This window comes from Copadichromis virginalis, linkage group LG19, assembly GCF_057382275.1.
Source record: "Copadichromis virginalis isolate Kocher_CV1m ecotype Utaka linkage group LG19, C_Virginalis_male_GT1.1, whole genome shotgun sequence".
Lineage (NCBI taxonomy): Eukaryota > Metazoa > Chordata > Actinopteri > Cichliformes > Cichlidae > Copadichromis > Copadichromis virginalis.
Window position 1 is genome coordinate 27,135,084 of NC_140636.1, and position 22,819 is coordinate 27,157,902.

The 22,819-nt window shown below is 40.3% G+C and overlaps 2 protein-coding genes across 2 annotated transcripts; one reads left to right on the top strand and one right to left on the bottom strand.

Moving 5' to 3' along the window:
* Positions 1 to 4,234: 4,234 nt before the first annotated feature.
* LOC146686302 (ankyrin repeat domain-containing protein 34C) lies at positions 4,235 to 7,952 on the bottom strand. The gene is made up of 4 exons (XM_085440978.1): positions 7,740 to 7,952; positions 7,089 to 7,271; positions 6,598 to 6,814; positions 4,235 to 5,088 (listed from the first exon to the last, which is right to left on the bottom strand). Exons 1-4 carry the CDS (start codon positions 7,950 to 7,952, stop codon positions 4,235 to 4,237), a joined length of 1,467 nt encoding a protein of 488 aa, XP_085297104.1.
* A 4,956-nt stretch (positions 7,953 to 12,908) lies between these two features.
* On the top strand, positions 12,909 to 22,759 carry LOC146686303 (RNA polymerase II elongation factor ELL-like). Its single transcript, XM_085442409.1, has 12 exons — positions 12,909 to 13,181; positions 15,507 to 15,551; positions 15,668 to 15,789; positions 16,263 to 16,423; positions 17,268 to 17,560; positions 17,802 to 17,926; positions 19,279 to 19,753; positions 19,841 to 19,928; positions 20,016 to 20,082; positions 20,199 to 20,370; positions 21,518 to 21,562; positions 21,663 to 22,759. Exons 1-12 carry the CDS (start codon positions 13,047 to 13,049, stop codon positions 21,789 to 21,791), a joined length of 1,857 nt encoding a protein of 618 aa, XP_085298535.1. The 5' UTR covers positions 12,909 to 13,046; the 3' UTR covers positions 21,792 to 22,759.
* Positions 22,760 to 22,819: the final 60 nt, after the last annotated feature.

Sequence of the window (22,819 nt, forward strand, 5' to 3'; positions counted from 1 at the left end):
CCAATAAATTGGGACATTTTTATAATTAAACTTGTGGTCTCTTGACACAACTGAATCGCAAAGGAGGGGTACAAAGGACACTGGCTCTCAATCCAAAGCACCAGGGACCAGAGTTCGTGCTTTACTATGAAGGAATTTTTTTAATCTATTTAAAAATGAGGCAAGAGAAATGTTTGAGAAAAGTAAAAATGGGGAAAAACAATAACACGTGGGACAGATTTGTTGCTAAGAAGCGGTGCAGGAAGAGGCGTTTTCCTCCCCTGTACTTTGAAATGCTGTTGTATAAAATGCAGTCCGACTTCTTTCTGTCCTGTAAGTAAAGCCGTCACAACGTTGATCATTTCTGTATTTCTATTGTGCTGATGTATAATACTGTAACATTCAGGGGTGGGGAGGGTTAAGAGAGGACTTTTGGGGGAGGGGGTGGGGAGTAAAGATTTTTTTGTTTGTTTGTTTGTTTTTTGTTTTTGTTTTTTCCTGTTCAGTTCCTCATTTTTCCTCTTGATGACAAAGCAGTATTGAATATGAGGCAGTCTGTCCTTGGGGAGTTGCTTTGTATCTCATGTTAGGGTAGTTTCAGATCCTAAATGTCTTGTGTAGTAAAATAAGAGGTTCCTTCGTATGTTTCTTTATATTGTAAAGTTTCTTTAGACGAAAAAAAATATTACTTATTGGAAAAAAGGTGGGAATCTGCATTGATAATGTATTTTTTTTTTTTGTTTGTTTTGTTTAATTTTCATCAAGTTGTCAGTCGTTTTTTGCCTGTGTCCCCCTTGTTGTAGATACATATTAAAAATAAATAAAATGACTTCACTCCTTTTGCCATGAATATAAATTTTTGCCTCCAACATAAATGCAAAAGTTGATTAACAGGAGTCAGTTTTCAAAAGGTTTGTGAGTTTTTTCTTTCTAAATATTTGTTTCATACAATTTATATCTCCATTGTGTTCAATACAGAATCAACAAGAGAGCTGCAGCCAGGGATTAATTTATAATTCATTATTTACAGTTTTGCAGAAATTAAAAGCAGAAACCTTAAGTAACTTAATTCTAAGAATAATCCACTTTCCCATTGTTAGTGTGTTTGAGTTATTTGTTGACTGACTATTCTTATATCTTTTTCATTGCATTTCTTTATGTTCTGCTGGTTCACGTTGTACTTCTCTGACAAAACACTAGTGTTTGAACCCAGATATTTGTGAATGGTTTCCACAGCAAGCTTTGAGTTGATTGCTTGCTCATGTTGAATGAGAATTTAAGCAGGTATCCTCTAAAGTTAAATTAGTTAATAAACCGTACTCCATCTCAGCATCACAAGTCTGAGTATACAGTAAGCTCTGTAAGCTTTTGGGCAGCAGTACAATTTTTTTTTTCCTCCTAACTTGCCTCTGAACACCACCACAGTGTTAAATCAAACAATCAAAATGCAACTCAATTGCTGTTTTTCAGCTTTGAGTCATGGGGTCTAACAAAAGTGTTTCATTAATTGTTTAGGGATTTTTCAGAGGCTGTGTCTGTATCTAACTGAAAGTTTTGAGGGGAGGTGGAGCCTGTCCCAGCTGTCATACACCCTGGACAGTTTGTTAAAGGCTTAACACAGAGACCAAACCACTATTCATGCTAACATTCACACCTACAACATACATTTAGAGTCACCACTAGACAACATGCATATCTGGATTGTGGGGTGGAAGCTGGAGTATCTGAAGAAAATTAAAGCACTTAAAACATGTCTTATTGGGTTACGATCAGGTAACTGAATTGGCGATTGAAGAATATCCCATTTACTTTCATTATCCAAGTGTTGTAGCCCTGCACACTTCAGAATTTATCCTGTGACTTCTATCAAAAGTCACACCATCAATAAAAACTCCTTGTTCCACTGGCAGACATATGTGTCTATACCATTGCCTTGACCATGTTTGATGGATGATGTGCGGTGCTTAAGATAGATCGTAAGTATTTCCTTTTCTTATCATCATGCAGTATGCTTTAAATCCTCTGTTCTGTTTATTTATTTATTTATTTATTTAGGACAGTGCATGTTAATGAACATAAATGTAAAAAAAAAAATTACATGAATGTAAACATACCAGATTATAGCCAAGGGCTAATTTCCATCTGTTGTCCTTAAGCATAAAAATAGACATAATAATTCATAAAAATTCATCATTCATTCATAATAAAAACTCCATCACCAAACTTACACATACACACCATTCTGTTCCCAAATAAAACATTAAAACTATACAACTTATACATGATCACACACTTGATTTGTCCATAACCAGTTTTTAACCTTTGCCTTAAACAAATTGAATGTCGAGCATTCTCTAATGGGTTGAGGAAGACTGTTCCACAGATGGCCACCCTGGACAGAAAGGACGTTCTGCCCAAATGCTGTCCGTCTGTGGGGTATAAACAAGTCTCCTCGGATTGTAGCTCGAGTGGTCCTGTCTGAGCTTTCTTTATGCCTAATGAACTGCTTTAGTGGTGGTGGAGCAAGGGAGTGTAAGACTTTATATATTAAACTCACTCTTTTAAGTTTCACTAAGTTATTGAAGTTCAGTAATTTATGTTTTTTTAACACATGACAGTGGTGGTGGGAAGTCGGTTTTTTGTCAAGTAGTTTTAAACTTCTTTTATAAATGTTTTCAATAGTTTTAAGTGTTGTTGGACAAGCAAGTGACCAGGACGTCAAACAATAGTCCATATGAGAGATGATCATTGAGTAAAAATAAGTTTTTGCAACATTCATATTTAAATTATTACGTATATGATTAAAATTTCGATTATTAAATTTAAGTACCTGGGACACTTTATTTATGTGACTCTTGAAGGATAATGTTGGGTCTAGAATGACCCCAAGATATTTAAATTCTGGAGCTAATTCAAGCTCTACTCTATCCAGGAATATGTTTGACTGCTTCAAGTTTAAGGGGCGTTTTGAAAAATACATACCGACAGTTTTTGAGGTGTTCAACATTAGGCATGAGTCCTCCAGCCAGCTATGTATTAATGCTAAAGCAGCTGTAAGATCTTTTTCCACCTGCTGGACACTATTTGCTTGCGTATATATAACTGCATCATCTGCATACATTTGAGTAAATATATTTGGACAGACTTCAGGTAAGTTATTGATAAAAAGAGAGAACAATAAGGGCCCAAGAACAGATCCTTGAGGAACCCCTGTATCACAGTCTAAATATGGAGATTTAACCCCATCCAACACCACACACTGTTTCCTGTGTGAGAGATATGAGGCAAACCACTGAAGAGCCTGACTGGAGATATTAAACCGAGTCAATCTGGATAACAATATCTGATGGTTTACAGAGTCGAAAGCCTTCCTCAGATCTAAAAATACAGCTCCAACACAGGGACTCTTGTCCAGCAAGCTCTTCAAGTTCTCCACTAACATACACAGGGCAGTATCTGTGGAGTGGTGTGCCCGAAAGCCAAACTGCAATGGATGTAATGAGGGTTGGGTGTTTTCTAGGTGAGCAGTGAGGAGTTTAACCACCCACTTCTCAGCTATTTTAGATACGACCGGGAGTATGCTTATGGGGCGATAATTAGCCATGTCAGTCTTCACACCTGCTTTGAAAATTGGTGTAACTGCAGCAATTTTCCAATCTGTTGGGACAATGGAGTGTTTGAAAGACATATTCAAAACATGAGTTGTTGGACGTACAAGAAAATCCATATGTTCCTTTAGGAAGTTTGTGTTAATACCATATACATCAAGTGCTTTTGATTGTTTTAAACCTGTAATTAGTTTAGCAACTTCAGTGTCTGAAATATGAGTGATGGTGAACAAATTTTGACCAACATCATTCACATTATCAGAGCATATGACTGAGTCAAAGCTCTGACTGATCTCCTTAACAGATGAAATAAAGAAAGTGTTTAAGTTACTGGCAATAGATAGAGGCTCTCTAACAATAGAGTTATTTACATAAAGTTCAATTGTGTTTTTACTTTTGTTTGAATGACGGCCAAGTAATTTATTTAAGTGTTGCCAGATAATTTTACCATTACCTTTGGCTCTTTCAATTATATTTATAAAATTTTTTGCTTTGGCCTGTCTCAAACTTCTTGTTTGAGACAGTTCCTTCTCCAAACTTTTCTCTTCCCATGATTATACAGTAGAGGCTAAAACTAGTCCAAGTACTGGTGAACCTAACTTGTAAAAATGACGCTGGGACCATTATCCTTCAAATATAATATGGTCTCACATTTCTAAATAGTTCATCCGTGTTCCTCCTTTTAGCTGTTCAAGCTGCACCGAGTGACGACGCAGTGACCTCCTGTTTCTCTCGTTGTAGCAGGAGGCAGAAGGAGGAACCAGTGAGGTGACGGAGGAAGCTGAGGGCAGTGGAGGGAGTAGAGCTGGCCTCACTGATGCTCTAGAGGGAGGAGAGGAGCTGGGTGGGTGAGGCAGAAACACCATGGTTCTGCTTTTGGCTGGTGAAACCTGGGTTGGAACCTGGAGGTGAGATGTGGATTGGCTTCCCAAAGGAGGGAGGTCAAGTAGAGGAGGGTCGACTGTGACAGAGGGGAGGGTATTCCTGCGGAGCTGGGAGTGAGGGGGCAGGCCGGTGGGGAGCTTTTTGTCTGAGAGTGACCCTGCAGGAGTGACACATCGTTTGAGGACCACGCTGCCGGGCGTTGCATGAGTCGAGCTCATCTCAGTGAGCGAGACGACAAAATGAGAAGTCTTCAAAGAGAAATCCTCATGGCTGCGGCTGTAATCCTCTCCTCCATATCCGTTATCTCTCCTTTGAACCTTGCCTCTTCTCCTCTCTTCCACTCTGGACTGATCAAAATGGGACTCCTTTTCTTCTTCCTCCTTTTCCTCACCCTTACTCCTTCCTCTCTCCCCTCTCAAATCCTCTCTGTCTCTCTCCTCCTGTGGGCTCCTCTCCCTCCTGCCCTCCTCATAAGCTCTGTTCAGACAGGCCAGGTTGTGAATCGCTAGCCAGGGTTCAGATGATATTCTCTGTCTGAGAGGGGGAGAGCTGCACCGGCTCAGTGGTTCACAGGAGGGACGTCTGCTGCTAATGCTGCTGCTACTTCCTCGTTGGCCTGGAGGAAGAAAAGAAGTCAGTTTTAGGGGTTAAAATCATAGATGTAGAAGCTGTTGAGAAGAGGCATCCTTTCTCTGTTGCTGTAATGTTTCTTCATATTTGTCATAAAGCTGGCTCCCTGTTGGATACATATAAGGCTTTTAATCTACCAATATAGTGTCTTAAAAAAGGTGAACATCTATGATAAAAGTCACTGATAATGTCTTGTTTAGAAGATATAAGCTGCAGCAGTCGTCACATTGTGATATCTCTGTCCCTGTGATTTACATCTGCCCACTTTGAACACCTCTCACAGTGCCACGTAGGAAGCCATGGCAATCCATCCTATTTCAGTCCAGAATAAAGCGAGGCAAAGCTACACATTCATATAAATATGTTGTGCATAGCGTGTGCTATAAATTCTAAAAATATTCAGCCAGGTTTTCCCCAGTTCATCACTTACCCTCACATGACACATCTTTCCCATAACAACCATCTGTCTTTATTCACTCTGCTTCTATGGTACAAATCGAGTTCATAGACGGGACCTGTAGCTTCCTTCATTACAAGCTTCACTCACCCTGGCAACACATGTTCATTTTCTCTCCTCGGGAATGAGCGTGCAGCTAATGATTTCAACCACAAGGCATTTATTCTCATCTGTCTAGACTTGTTTTTGTTCAGTGCTGATCTGCTATTATCCAGGAGAGGCAAGTGTCTGCATATAGAGATTGCAGTATTGATCTGTTTTAAGGCGGTATAGCCAGACAACTCTGATAATATTATTCAGAGCCGGTTAGGGAATCCGTTATGCTGTGGGGGGAGTGTTTTGTTGACATGGATCGGGTCCGCTAATCCTTTAAAGAGAAGCGTCTCTGAAAATCAGAACTCGTCCTGTGATGAAATGTTTCTGTTCAGATGGAAAATGCCGTGAGGGCTGCAGTAGCAGTTCTGACTGGTTTGGTGTGGTCAGAAGTGCAGCTTTGTTGGAACTTTAACTAAAACCAACAGTCGTGTCAGTGTCTTTAAATACAGTTGTGGTCAGAAGTTTACATGGAGTCATCACGGGCATGGCTGTCAAGATCATTTTCGGCTTTTAATGATTTCCTTTGAATTCTGCTTTTTCCAGGGTGGAATGATTATACAGCAGACATCTTTATTGACTTTAAAAAACAAGAATTGGATGCACAAGTTTTTTTTCAAGTATACAAGGAACTCACTGAAGATCTAAGAAATAGAACTGAAGATTCAAACAAACTGGTAATGTCTCTCTGAGCCATTTCTAAACAACTGCATATTCCAATATCATCAGTTCAAACGGTTGTATGTAAGTACAAGTTATTCAGATATGTCTTAATAACTTGGGGATTAGAGAAATTCCAAAATAAATTCAAATGTATGCACCCAGTTCTTTTTATTTAAGACATTGAAGGTGTACAGCCATTTCAGTGTACAGCCTGCTGGTGTGGGATACACCATAATTCAATTAAACCAAGGCATTTTCCTGTAAACAAAGCTCATTACTCACTTGTTGCTCTGAAGTTGAAGATGTTTTCGCCCTCGGGTGAGTTTGGCGAGCCTGTCTTCAGGACTATGTCAGATGGGGACATGCAGGACACCGGTGAGGTGTTTGGGGATGGGAGAACATTCAGATAGCGTCTGGTCACAGGGCCTCCATGCACACCCACCTCCGTGGCAATGATGATGATGTCACGACCTCTGACCTGACATGCATCCATCAATACCTGAAGTACAAGAATGCTGGTAAAGTAACTTTACAGGTCTTGTGGAGGTGTTGAAATCTCCTTCTTTTGGAGTTCTATTACATCCTGGTAGTTTTAATGATAATCATTTAAAATGAACTAAATTATATCAATTAATTGAAATGAACTCCATCTTAGGATGGTATAGGGTTAAAACCCTAACTTATAAACAATGCAAAACCTCATAATATCCTCTTCCATCCTTTAAATGTATTGATTCACACTTCATTTCATTTTTTCTTTGCTCCTTACTAACCTTCAGAGTAGGCTGATGCTGCGCGTTGATGGCGTAGACCAAAGCTGAGGCTCCAGAGTAATCCTCCATGCTTGGGTCGGCTCCTGCAGCAAGTAGTGTGGCTGCGACCTGAGCTCCCGCACGCTCCATACAGGCGTACATCAGCGCAGTACGCCCCGCCCGGTCTTGTGCATTAGGATCTGCCTGATCAGTGCAAAAGATCCAATTGAGTGATTAATTCAGTGATAAATGGTTATCCCAGAAGGGACATGGTCCGGTGTTAGGAGTCACTCGGAAAGCTCAAGTGTATATTTTATAGAAACCAAATTTAGCAGAACTCTGTGCAATTTGGCTAATGCTCTCTTAATTAGAACTGATCTGGAACTGTTGCTTTTGTGTTGTGGCTCTCAACTGTGACTCACAGTGTGTTATATTCTGTTCTCCGGTGCCAGCATGTTCAGGAACACCCTTTTAGTTGGATGGGGTACACAAGCAGAGCTGGATAGATCACAAGCCTGTTTACTATGCATTAAAAGTTCTCCTCTCTTAGAGCAAGTACAGTTTTTTATGCATTAAAAATACACCTAAGTCAATAAACTGCTGAACTTGTATGCACATGTTTACATTCAAGTGTCTGTATTTAATGGTGACTATTTGTCACTGAGGACTGACCTTGTTCTGGAGGAGGTATGTGAGGAGCTTAATTGTCTCAGACCCAGCAGGCTCCCCTCTCAGGGCCTTGCAGGCAGCCAGCAGAGCTGTCTCTCCTTTAGGGTTGCGCCCATTTACCTCTGCTCCACCGTCTACCAGCAGACGGACCAGACGGAGCTTCCCAGAGGATGCTGCACTGATGAGCGGGCTACAGTCTGACAGAGGGTCCAACATCGCCGCTGTAGGGCATTCAGTCATTTATCATTCTGATACTTATAACATCATATCATATATATAGATGCAGAAATGCCTCAATCCTGTAATCAGAGCACTAATTGGATTACTATGACATGCACATGCACTATATTGCCAAAAGTATTCACTCATACATCCAAATAATTGAATTCAGGTGTTCCAATAACTTCCATGGCCACAGGTGTTTAAAATTAAGTCCTCAACTTTCTGCAGAGTCAATCTCTACAGACCTGCAAACTTCATATGTTCACCTGATTAGTTCAAGAAGCATGCATAGAGAATGTTTTTCTAGTGATGACCCCTTCCTGTTCCCACATGTCTGTGCACCAGTGCACTAACCAGGTAACATAAAGACACGGATGAGCGAGTTTGGTGTGGAAGAACTAGACTGGCCTGCACAGAGTCCTGACTTCAACCAGACAGAACACATTTGAGATAAATTAGAGCAGAGACTGCGAGCCAGGCCTTCTCATCCAACATCAGTGTCTGACCTCACAAATATGCTTCTGCAAGAATTATCACAAATTCCCATAAACACTCCTAAACCTTGTGGAAAGCCTACCCAGAAGAGTTGAAGCTACTTTAGCTACAAAGTGGGCCGACATCATATTAAATCCTTGGATAAGGATGGGCTGTCATATGTGCATGAAGGCAGATGAGTGAATGCTTTTGGCTATTTAGTGTCTGTGTCAGCAGTCGTCCTCTCATGCACCTGTCGCTCATTCAGATGTGCAGAAATTCTACATCAGAGGTGTGCAAGCAACAGAGATACTTATAAAAAGTAAATTTAAAGAAGACTGGGGAAAGATTTTCGATTTTCTTCCTTATGTCATTTTAAAATTTTCTTCTAATATCAGTGAAATTTTTAATGGATGAGCAGAGTATCTACAAAGTACCTACATTCAACATCATTCTTACCTTAATTTTTCTGTTCAGTCTGTCTTCTTCAACAAAACACAAAGACAGCAGTCATCTTCAAGTTATCTAGATACGATGCAAAAAAAAAAACCCTACTACCCTGCTCCGAATTTTATCCTGATTCTTTACTAGCTTGGTTTTCTGCATGAAGCGTCCTCGTGTCGCTGGCCTGCAGCAATCAGCCGAACATGAAGTGATAGGATACTAACTTTCATGTACTCCCTCGGTCTCTGTCTCCCTCCGTCCTGATCTGTCCTCTCCTTACCTTCTGGGTCAAAGGGAGGTTCAGCCCACGGCTACTGTTCAAAGTCATAAATGGTTTTAAGCCCAAAATGTCACCTGTTGCAAACACTACACTTCAAAAGAGCCAGAGGGCCTTTGATATGAGTCAGCTTTGAACAGTTCTCATCTGCTTTGAGACCATCTGTGTTCAAACACTGGCAGGGAGACATAGATGAGAAACCGAACTAAGGCTAAGCAGGCTCACACATTAAACTCATGGCAGCTCATTTGTATCAGAACATTTTTGACGCACTTCTGTTGTTTGTATTTTAATCTTTTGTTCTTTCAGAGCACTAAGCGGCTGTTAATATACAGTCATGGTAAAAAGAAGTACACCTATACAGTTCTTATCGGGATAAATTAGGTAAATATGACCTCAAAAGAACAACACATTAGGATATAATGTGACATTATTCAGACCTACTACAATGACCATTAAGTAGGTCATTGACCTACTTAATAGTTACACCAGTGAACAATTAAGTGAATCATCCTGGTGGAGGACCGTTTTTCTTTTTTACAGAAAAGAGGCTTTCGCTTCTTCTAAACAAATCATACCTTTTCAGTCTTTTTTCTAACTGTACTGTCGTGAACTTCAATATTTAAGATGCTAACTGAGGCCTGTAGAGTCTGAGATGTAGTTCTTTGTATTTTTGCAGTTTCTTTGAGTATTACACAATCTGTCCTCAAGGTCAATTCGGTCAGGTCGGGACATTCCCTCTCAGGGTGATACAGTTATCTTGAATATTTTGTGAATAATCTTTCAAATTGAAAACTTTGTAACCTTTCCCAGACTGACAGGCAGCAACAACTGCTTCTTCAAAGCAATGACTTCTGCTTTTTTTTATAGAGACGCTCACAACCTACCCTCTTAATTCCTGTAGAAGCAGTAAAGTTGTACTATATTTTTATATTTTACATGTAAAATAAAATGTAATTTGTTGTTCATACGAGATTGTATTTAGCTAATTTTAAGATATGTTGATATATAAAACCTCAAATATGAAGGAGAGTGTATGAAAATGCAGATGAGTGTAATACTGCTTCCAATACTGAACTTTTGATTGAAATACAAATGAATTCAGTTAATCAAACTGTGTCAAATAAAACTGGTGAGAGCTAAGACTATAAATCAGAAAGAATCTGGATATAATAGAGGTGCTCACACTTACTGATGATTGGATAATCGAGTGCATTTGATTAGCAGCACCTGGCTGGTGTTTACATTTAGTTTTTGTATACTGCTCCTGCAAAGTGGCTGAATTTTTGTTAAATATATAATTACTTGTTGTGTTATGTAGTTGATCCGACCTGCCGAAGGTAAAATTGTATTTTTATGTCCCGACACATAAAATGTTATGAATGAAAGTGTGTGTACTTTCATTTTTGTGTACATACTTTTGATTTGAATGAGAGAAAGAAGGAGGAAGAGACAGTAGATAAACATTTCAGAAAATTGCACACCGGTTGTGTACTTGGGCCAAACCACAATTAGGTCAAGCAAACAGATTTAGCCCGGAGCAAAAGCAGCATGTATAACATGTTTATAAGGCAGTGTGAAACAAGCAGCACTGTGTCTTATGGTATTTACATTATTTTTAGTATTGAGGGCTAAAAGCTTTACTACACAGTAGAGCCTCAAAAAGCAGCAATCATCTCCCTTTTTGAAAAGGTTATCTCAGCATGCAAAATCCTTAAAGATCTTGTCTTCTATCTACAGAGATGTAATAGAGCAACAGGCTGGTTTTGAACTGTATGCAAACGTATTATCTGTCAAAGTTTTTTGGGGTGCTATCTATAGTAAATGTCAGCTGGCTCACTTTCCCAAAGATGCATATGTTAAATGAAAACTTCATCTGTGTGTGTGACAAGCTGTGTGCAAAACAATGTGAAATATCAGCTTGAGCATTTAATATCCATTTAGATACATATATATGGATTGCAGTCCAAAATGCAGTGTTACTGAGTCATTGCATCGCCTGACACACCCCATTCCTCCTGCTGGGAATGACTTCAACACTCACTCATGCTGCAGCATTCTGAAGAGGCACATTTTGAATGAGTACCTAGTAACATCATTTTGTCATGGTTACACCAATGTGAAATGACAACCACCTCCTAAATAAGCCCTTCAAGGGAAATTCCAGTGATACATGTCCACCACATCTAACTAAAATAGGCAAAATTAAATCATTAAGATTGTAATTATTAACACCTAAAAATACAACATTATCTTGTTAAAATTTGCTGGGAAGCATTTGGTTTCTGGAATTGTTTCACTGGGTCTCTCACAGCTGGAAAAAGACAAACACAGAAGACTAAATTATCTCTATATGTGTGACTCAGCAGCGACAAAATCCACCAAGAAAAGCTGAGAATGTAGATTCCCTCAGAGCCACTCTGCATTATATTTCAGCACGTGTTGAACTGTCACATGGTGCCACATTTATATCTTGATGTTACTAGTCAAAAAATTTAAATGCATCACTTAGAGTTGTAATTGTGAGCATTGTAGCGGTGATTCAGCCCAAAAAAATTGCACAAATTCTGTTTTGCAACAGGCGGCTAGAGACACGTGTCTAAAGATATAATGTAAAATTGGTTCTTTGCTAAGATGTCTGTTACGTGTCGTCACAACAGCAGTCCGTCCCTTGAGTTAGGTGCCTTTTTTTATACTTGAATGATTCGAAGGTCAGTGTTAAGCAGCTTAACAAACAAGAACAAACATAAACATTCATCAGAAAATGATCAGGTGCAAGGAATGGACTGAAAATCAGTGAAAAAGCAGCCAATGTCTGATGAAAACATTTAAAAGACCTACAGAGAGCCTGATGAAATATTGCTCAAGCCAATTTTTTTTTTAAAATTACAAGAAAGTCTGGCTCCTTGGACGCAGACTATTAAGAAATGAGAGATGTCTCAACACTTGTACTGCTGTCGCCACTAACCTGAGTATACATCACAGATCTCTTAGTCTGTCTGATTCCACAGGTGGATGTAGATTTAAGATTAACTTTTACATGCACAACACAGGCAAAGCACACGTTTTGTTAATGGTCGCCATAAACACATGATATTTTTAATGTTGTCATATATTAGGAATATCATGTAATGGCTTGTGACCATTTTGCATCCCATTTTTGTTTAATCTAAGCTGAGAGTTGTGGTGAGATTTGTTTTAATATACTGGAACTTTAATGTGTAGTCCGCTTTTACAACAGAGTAGTTGTCAGTTAGTCAAATTGTACTCAAATTGTAATGTAGTTTAAAAGAAAAGGTGGTTAGAGAAAACCTACTTCCTCTCTATAGCTGTGCACAAACGTGCTAACCAGACATCCTAACTTCCTCATTTCTAAACACATTGTTTATTCTATATGGATAGCAATCATTGCTTAAAATATTAGGTTTGTCTTGCTCACACCCTTTTATTCTTGACATGTAAAAAAGTACCCAAAAAATCAGCGTAAATTAATAATACTTGTATCAGTATTTCGCTCAGATAAATCTCCATCCAGCCGTTTATAAATCGCTGAAACAAAATCACCTGTGTCCTCGCACTCACTGTGCAAAGTACCCTCATCATGCCAAAGAAAGAGAATTAGCATAGTGAGAGGGGAAGTAGAAAAAAACAGTAGAGGTGGTTACGTAAAGCCCTACGTAATGGTTTATTTATGTCGGTGGGCCAATAAAATGTGCTCTGACTTCAGCCGTCATGACGTAATGCGATCTACTCCAGAATAGCGCGCGGCGGAGGAGCAGCCACACGGTGCAGTTCAGCTCTTTCTCTCTCCGGACCGTCTGGCCAATGTTTGTTTATTTATGTCGGATTCGTGCGGTCCGGAATAAGGCTGGCAGGGCGGGATTTGCGGCGGCATGTCGGCGTTAAAGGAGAACCAGTGTTACGGGCTGTCCAGCGGCAAACTGAGCCGCGGCGGTAACATCTCCGTTTTTCACGTAAAACTCACTGACAGCGCGGCAACAGCCATTAATACCTTCCAAAACGGCAAGGTGGGTCATTTTCTAAAGTATTTTCTCTTCAAATAATTACAGTTAAGTACACTGACATTTAAATTTAACGTACCACTTTGTCAAAGGAACAATTTTTGGGTTTTTTAACAAAGGAAAAGACGAAGTGATACTAAACGCGGGTTTGTTTTTTGTGTGTGCTTTAAATTTCGGCCGAAGTTCACCACTACCTTCCCCGGTTGTTGACTCCTACAAGCTCCCCCCTTTTCAAGCTATGAAATGGAAATACATGTTGCATAATACAACGCAGAAGCGTTTCCCTGTGTGCTGATGTTTGTAACGAGCTGCTGGCCCACTGCTCACAAGCTGCTGGCAAAGTACTAGGAATGCTAATCAGTGCCGGGGTCGAGGAGAGGAGAAAGGAAAAAGGAGGACAGGCTGTGTGTGTAGGGGGGAGGAAGGGAGGTTAGTTGTGGGAGGATATTCTGAATTGGATTTAAAGACATGGAGTACTTGTGTGATTTATTTTTCTTTTTTTAATTTGCTGAATATCATAAAGATCAGAAGACAGATGGACGAACTCAGGCAAACATTTGACCCAGTTAATCATAAATGAATCAGACGCTGCAGGAAGTGTAAAGCAGAGAACAGTCATGTACACTTCCTCAATGCACTAATTCCTCCTAATACAGATAGGAAACTCCTCAGTGAAGAAATGACAGCTACAAGCTTTTCTGATGAAAGGTGGAAACCACGCTGCTCATGTCATGTCCTCACTTTCAGCGTAATACAGCTGTGATGAGATCGAGGGGGGAAAGCACCTGATGAGGAGCAGGCTGTAATATGCATATATCAGTGTTTCTGAGCATGCATTTAGGTTCTTTATTTAGCTTTAAGCATGTCTATTCAAATCCTACTTGGCTGGATCACAGATACCAAAAAAGAAAAACCCAAAAAACACCTCCACACCTTACTCTGTACTAGCAGCCACCTCACTTTCTCTGCACTCATCAACAGGTGGACTTATGCAAAGGTCAGAATCGAGTCATCACATACTTTCCATCCCTGCTGCAAACGTGTCACTTTGGCTAGTTCGCTCCCTGTGAGAGATGATACTGTGTTTCATCATATTTTTATCTGTGGAGCTGCTTATTGACCTTAGCCAGTGCAAGGGGATGGAGGAGCAGCAGGACCTGGAGCAGACAATGGTGCATGTACCCATCTGTTTAAATGGGAACTGAGCACTCAAATAATACCTGACATGCTTGTTTAATATCCTGAGTTTATTAATAGGACTGGGTTTGTTCTTGATATGAACGCAATGGGTGTAGGGTTTCTTTTTCTCTTTCGGATTCCTAAGTAGGAGGGGGAAGTAGCTTCTGGGTGGTGAAAGTGAAGCAAGTACAGAGCTTAACAGTGACTTAACATGCATTCATTTTAATGGCCAGCAGGAGGTGACTTTTCTAGTTTCAGGAAGAAGTCCAGTTCTAGAAGTCTATTGGAAAATGACCCTGCTGCTCACTTGATCTGTACCCTTATTATATGGTTGTCTGATAACTTTATGGTTTCAATTACTAGTTTCACAGCTTATTCAATACAGCACGATTCAATAAGTGTCCAGAGGGACAGTAAAGTGGCATATCTCCCTTGTTTTTCCATCATATCCCTCGCTGTTTATAGACAGCAAGAGAGGGATGGGCCTCACTAACCAATGGATGATGTCACAACAGCATTGTCTTATATCTTATATACAGTTGGTGTGCACTATGCAGGTTAAGAGCTAATTAGGAAAGCTCACATCTTTCTAAATCGATAACCCTGTTCAAAAATAAATAAATAAATGAATACATAAATAATCTTCCAACTGTAGCACTTGAGACCTGTAATCAGACCCTTACTGGGCCGCTGCAAAAGAAGGGATACTACCTTCACTTGCAAGCTGGTGTGGGGTTGTGAGAAAAAAAGATGTTGGAAAATTCTCTGAAATGCTGTTCACAATTACGAAGAATAACAGTACACAAAACAAAATGAAAATGGGCTACTAGCAGCCAGAAAACCACCAGAAGCATTCAGATGAATAGTGCAGACCACAAAACATCCTCTACTGCCCTGCTCTATATGTATATGTGTGGGCTTGTTTTACTATACTTGTGGCATCTGCTAACCTTGTGGAAACTATTATAACTGGACTCCACAAGTTTAAGGTTAAGCATTTGTTTGACGTTGTCAACGTTAGCAAATGAAGCACTCATACAAAGAGGGTTGTGAGAAAACGAGTCAGTATGTTAATGCTTGTGGGGTTTTAAAGATGCACACATCTAATGTTTTCTCTCTTTCTTTCTTTCCCCCCCCCCCCCCCCACCACAGGGCTGGTCGGCCCAACCCACCATCTGTTTTAGTGGAAATGAAGGGGTAAGAAGGACGTCTTACTGCTGACACAAAGCGATCCTAACACATTTTAAAGCTGATAAATCTCAATCTTTCAATCTCAATCTGCTCTTTTTCTTCTTTCCCTATTCATATTACAGAGAATCACCATCCCTTGTTCGGAAAATAGAGATGAAGTCAGGAATTTCACCTTTGGTGTAACTAATGTTGCCCGTGATAATCCCCACGGAAGCTTTGACTGCATCAAACAGCTCAGCACCAGGTAAAGGCAGCAAAAAGCATCAGTTTCGATATAGGAAGGGTTTTCAGATTAAAATAGAGTTGTAAGGCTTTAACTGTATTGTTTTGTCTGAGGTGGTTAAATGATTATATGTTTACTTAGTATTATAGATGTAGAAATAACTGACTGCCTCAATGAGTATTAATCTTTTCAAATGTCTCTGCCCCCCTGCTGCTGTGTGAAAGTTACCCTGCTGCTAACGTTTCTCTGCCTTTAAATGCCAGAGAAAACTCAGGGTTCCCGACTGCATAAGCATAGAAATGCACTGAAGTGGATTTAAATGTCATGTATTGGCGAGGCAGACAAGTAGTCCAGCATGCATCTAACTGAACACTACCTAAAGCAACTGCGTCCTGAGAAACAATCTTTTATTTGACACGGATAACCTTTGCAAGGAGTCGTTAAAGCACTGTCAGGTCGCTGTCTGTACACGCTGTCTTCTCTCCTCCTCTCAGTGCCGCCGAGGAGCTGTCATGTCTCGGGGTGATTCAGAAGAAGATGACAGTCAAAGCCACAGATGAGTCGTACGATAAAGCTCGTCAGAGCATGGCCCAAGCCGAGGAGGAGACGCGCAGCCGAGGGGCCATTGTCATCAAACACGGAAGCCGCTACCAGGGTATGAAGTATAGAAAACACTTGCACGTCCACAGAGCGTACTCTGTTATACAACAGATAACTCCAGCTAAGCGAGAAGATTGGCCTGAAGAAAAATTTGTTCTGTGCTTATAAGCACAGACAGCCATATTGCATTGGTTGCCTTGGCAACATGTGTAGTAACCAGTGACATGGTAACGGCCTGTCTTGTTTTCTCCTGCATGTTTTGTCCTTTTGTGTAGCTATCTGTAAACTTTCTATATGTGATACAGTGGTTTTAAAGAATACATGGTCTCTATGCACATACAGAAACTGCGTTCTGCACATGTTCCTCAAACATGAATGTGCATGATGAAACCAATGATTTAGCTTTTTTTTAACAAACCACCAAACCATTTCCGTATGAACTGATATATTATAGCCTGAGTCTCAACTGCTTTCACCGAAAGGGCACATAAATATACGCGTATATATGTAGATGGGTTTTGTTGATTCTGTCATTTCAGAGGAAGCCTTAAAAAGAGAAAAAAACTTCCTTACAACAGGCTTGTGCAACCATGTGGTTACTTCTTAAATTAGACAGCAGGCTTTGCTCGCTGAGATGCGTGTGCATGCAGCTTCGTAACCTAAATGTGGGTTTCTGAAAGGTGAAATGAGGTCTTGTCTTTGTGTTTCTCCACATCTCTGCTTTTGGAGAAAGTTCAGGAAGAAAGTCCTTTTCCCCCTCAGTATCTGATTTTGCTTCTCTGTCTGGAAATAGCAATACATGTTAGGAAATGAAGCACAAGGTTATTTTTGATGATTGAAATCTCAGGAAGTGCTCCCCTGATGTCATTGATGTAAAAAAATGTCCTGTTTCTTTGAAGGCAAGAAGGTAACAGTGCGAGCCCCAGCCCCTGCTCTGGCCAGACTCACCAAGCCAAAACACTCGTCTCTTCTCAGCAACATTAAGAAGGGAGTCGGTGCGTCCAAGCCGAAGAAAGATGCCTGTGCATCAAACAGGAGAAGCAGTTGTGATTTGCAAGAGAAGCCCCTCAGGGAGAGAGTAATGCACCTGCTGGCTCTAAGGCCATACAGGAGGCCCGAGTTGATCCTGAGGCTGCAGAAAGACGGGCTGACAGCAGGAGACAAAAACATGCTGAACTCTGTACTAATGGAGGTATTTCTGTTCCAGTTTTATACAAACATAACATGCAAGCATTAGACTGTGTTAAAACTGCCTTTATGCACGTGACTCTTGGTTTCCTTAATATCAAGATTATGTTTTTGCAACCTTTGACAAATCTGTAAAGAATATGAACACACATGGATCAGTTTGGGAATCAAACTCTTAAGTCAACTCCTCAAAAACAATTGTCTTAAGTCTTTTCTCCCCTGTTTTTGTGCATGCTTGTGTTCAGGTCGCTCAGCTTAATAGTAGAGACAGCACATATGTTCTGAAGGACAGTCTGTATAAGGAGCTGCAGAAGGACTGGCCCGGCTACACCTCTGGAGACCAGCAGCTCCTCAAGCGCATCCTTGTCAGGTAACTTAGATAAGGATGTGCCTGCTGCTGTTTTCATACTTTATGACTACTGCAGAGCTCTCAGGCCCTACGTTTCTTCATTATAATTTGTTAAGCTTAAGGAATGGAAATAACTGGCATTTTAGTTCATTTTCATCACTTTGTAAATCACTAAAGTGGCAAAATTTTCAGAGTTCAGTGATTATGTCTAAGTGTTTTTGAGGGTTACAGGTTGCTTTTCTGCAGTGATGTAATTTCTCAAATTTGTGTTTCTGTAAATAGAGTCAGTTTCAAAAAAATCTTTTTGCATGTTTATGTAAAGCAACCGTTACACTGGCAGCAACAGTTCAGACCTGCATATGTAGGTTTTTTTTTTCTTTTTTTTAAGCTGCTGTGATAATTCGAGAGTATGAAATGACATATTTGGACAGAAGATGCAGCGATTGTGAAATTCTGAACCAAAATGAAAGTTTACCGTAACAGTTTGGCTGATGATAACGATCGACATTTAAAAAAATTAATCAGTTCCCTTTTTTTGTGCCAAGCCATTCATGATCATCCTTGATGCCAGCTTCATATCATCTTGGTTGAATTGTGCCGAGATGGTGTTCGTATTCAGCAAACATCCCTATTCAACTGTTGTAGTTACTCATAATACAGAAGGAAGCACTCAGGTTGCATAAACCAGTCTTAGTTTGAAATTCTCTTCAAATGCAGTTGCACAGCGATCGAAGGCACTGATGAAACTTATTCTCACAGCGAGTGCTCTGGTGCTGCGGATAAATTCAGTTAGCAAGAGGCCACATCTTAGAGTTTAATTATCTGATCTGTGACACCGTCAGCCGTTCGGAGGAGACTGCATGAATTAGGCCTGTATGGTTGAAGCAGAAGGTGAACGGATGGTATTTGCATATGTGGGTCCCACTACGTAGCATGGAGGAGGAGGTGTGATGGTGTTGGCGACTTATTCAGGATTCAGTGCAAAATTTAAACAACATATTTGGCAGCAACACGTCATCCCATCTGGTTTGTTTAGTGGGACATTTATTTATTTAAATAACAGGACAATGAGCCACTGGACACCTCCAGGCTCTGTAAAGCCTATTTAACCAAGAAGGAGAGTCAGGGGAATTATGGGATATGTTTGATCACAGAGTGAAATAAAGGCAGCTTCTAAAAGCATAGCATTGTGGTGCTTTTGATTTAGACTTTTTAAACATTTAACACTTGCATCATTTATTTTTTTTACCATATTATTATGTGTTTATCTGGAGGGCTCTGCTGTTGCATTGCACTGTACAGCACATGCAAGAAAGAAGAATGGATTCCAGGGAAATGCTAATTAAAGCTGATGCCCTGTGTTTTCTGTGCAGGCGACTGTTTCAACCGCAACAGAACCTCCTCGCTGTCCCTGAGGCCCAGGTCAGCCCACTGCGAGACACGCCCAACTCTTCGCCAGCACACCGTCCAAAGCATTCCCTGCCAGAGGAATACACTGACCCTTTGGCCTCCAAGAAGCCCAGGATTTCCCATTTTTCCAGCAAAGCAGCCAGTGACAAGTCAAAAACGAGGCCTTCTAAACAAGCTCACGAGGACATCACAGCAGATGACAAGCAAAGAGTATCGCTTGATCCTCAGAGACTTATTGACTCCTTGTCAGCAGTCTGTCAGCAGGAAGAAAAGGTGGCTAAAAGGTTAGAACCACCTCACGCTCCCCCGAAAGAACCCGAAATTCCACAAGATCACCCTCAGGATAACTCAGATCGCCCCCCGTCCCTTCTAACGGTGCCAGATCTTACCAAACATACAATAAAAAAGAAGAAGCGCAAACACAAACACAGAGACCATGTGAGAAACTGCTCCTTATTTGTCTTTTAATAGTTATTCCATTTGATGTGACACATTGCTAATTTGGATTTGTATTCATTTGTCAAGGAGAAGGATAAGAAGAGAGACAGGATGGAGAAAAGAAAAAGACCCAGCTCAGAGCATCCAAACAGCAAAGCCTCTCTGGACTGCACAGGTGAGGCCTAATGGCTGCTGACTCATCAGCACATGTGCTGCTTGTTTAGTTTTTCACTTAGCTGACATGTTTCTGTTTTTCTTTCAGAGCCGGCTGACATTTTTTTTGACTCTAATGCACTTCGAGTGGACAGTGACACACCAGACTATTTATTGTAAGCATCATTCATTTGAACAAGTATTTGCAATGGTCAAAAGGGGTTGTTTACTTGTCTTAATGCACTTTTATTCAATAATTTCCTTTTCTTCTTTTTTCCCGCCCTCTTCACAGGAAGTACACAGTGATTTGTAGCCACGAGCAGAGACAAAGTTACAAACAGGACTTTAACAAGGAGTACAATGAGTATCGAGATTTACACGCTCGCATTGACAGCGTGACGCAGCAGTTCATGGATTTGGACACACAACTCAAGCAACTCCACCATGAATCACATAAATATAAGGTAGATGTACAGAAAGTCTTTATTTTTCTTTTTTTTTTTTTTAAATGGAGGAAGTTTGCATAAACATCCTCTCATCTTTCTTTGCTGTTTGTAGTTAGTCATTAGACACATACCGTCCACTTTATTAGGTACACCTTACTTGTACTAGGTTGGACCCCCTTTGGTCTTAAGAACAGCCTTGGTTCTTCATGGCATAGTTTCATTCTTCAGAGATTTTGGTCCGTGTTGGATTGCATCACACGGTTACTGCAGATTTATCGGTTGCACATCCATGATGTCAATCTGCCGTTCCACCATATCCCAAAGGTGCTTCATTGGATTGAAATCTGGTGACCGGAAGCAGAATTAAGTGCAGTGACAACTGAAACCAGTTTGATAATGTTTGAGCTCTGTGACAGTGTGTTATTCTCCAGAAAGCAGCCATCAGAAGATGGTACACTGTGGTCATAAAGGGAGGGACATGGTTAGTAACAATACTCAAATACGCTGTATTGTTTAAATGATGCTCAGTTGTTCCTAGGACGTCCAAAATGTATCAAGAAAATATCCCCCACACCATAATATGACCTGTCGCCTAAATTTGTTAAACTTACGCAAATTGTAGCCTCAGTTTCCTGTAGTGGCAACAAGTTAGGTCTTCTGCTTCTATAATCCATGTGCCTCAAGGCTGCAAGTGCATTCAGCAATGCTCTTCTTTATACTTGTTGGCCCGAAGCAGTTGGGCCTGTAAAGTCATTGGGAATCCCCAAAGCACTCTAACTGATGTTAGAGTGCTTTGGGGATTCCCAATGACTAAGACATTTTCACCTACAGAATTGCCACTATGGGTGAAGGATTTATTTTTGGCTCATTAGACTGAGCAGATGAACAGGTGTACTTATTAAAGTGAGCAGTGACGTGTATATGTGGCAAATTCAGTCATATTTTTCCTATATCAAACGTTCACACACAATGGGGCCCCTGTACCAGCATTTGGGGGGGTGAAATTGTTAGGTCATGGTTCCTGAAGCCTAATAAACAAAACCATGAAGACAAACAGTGATGTATTATAGTTTTTCTGTGATCTTATAGTCACATAAGGATTATTTTGCAACTTTTCACAGACTTGATTTAAATTAATCTTCATTTCTGTATTTATCCCTGGCAGACAGTTAGAAATCAAATTCTTCAAGAGTATCGGAAAATTAAAAAGGTAATGACTTTCTTAAAACTCCCCACTTTTTTTTTTTTTTTCTTTTTTTTAAAAAAAACCACCGCTTTTAAATAATCAAGTTTTCCTTTCCTCACTACAGTCCAACCCAAACTACAATCAGGACAAGGCTCGCTGTGAATACTTGCACAACAAACTGGCACACATCAAGAAGCTCATATCAGAGTACGACCAGCAGCAGCTCCGTGTGGAGCATGCCGCTCTGAACTGAAGAGCCTAACTCGGGATGACGAGTGAACTTCACGAGTACGACAAAGATCCCCAGCCAAAGGGGATTCATGCTGCTGAGCTCAGTGCCATCATGCTTAGGTCTGTGGTCTTAATGGCTAAATATAGTATCATTAGATCTACTGCGATTGTTGGCGAGGTTAAGTCTAAGTTTTGTGAGGAGCTGGAGTGATCGGACGGCAAGATGAGGGATTTTCTTTGAAAGTGGTCAAAGTGATGCTACTGCAGCAACACGGGAGTAACATTAGTTTTGCTCTAAAACCTAGAGCTAGGGTCTTACTCCTCAAAATGCAAACACATGAGGAAATGAGGTGAAAAGCCTTAAAAACATTTGGAGATTCTCATCCCTATTACACCTTTTAGTCGTTGATTTGGGTTTTTTGTGTGAATTTAATCAATTTGAGTATTTACTAACATGTTCTGTCAAACGCATCAGTGTTGAGGTTTAAACTATAAACATGAAAAAATAATAAACTACACGCTGTACCCACCCAGACAGCTCATACAAATGGCAGGTGAAGGTTAATGTCTGATGGCAGCTGGGACGCAGATGTGTCCTGAGAAGAATCCGTCCTGTTCTTCGGGTTTGGTGAGATTACAAGTCTTGCCAGTTGGCTGTGACTGCCGAGTTTTGCCTTGTGCTCCAACTGGACTCGATTCATAGTATTCCACTGGTACTGTGCTTCAGGTGATTTTCCTGGATCACTGAAGACTGTTATGTTGAATGTCATGTGAACTTTAAGTTGTAATCAGGGAATGTGTGTTCCGCACGAGCTTCAGTAAAAGTGTAAATTTAAAATACGTTTTAATTGTCTGGAAGGACGTTATTATACTGTTTCTGGGAAGGAATCGAAATATGAAAAGACGTAGTTGCATGCTGTGTACTTTACAGAATGCATGATGCATTACTCAAGATTTTGTCTGAGATTCAAATAAATCTGTTTATACTCATTTTGTGTGATACTTCTCCTTATTTACTGTAATTTTACTCTAAATACCAAATAAAAGAGT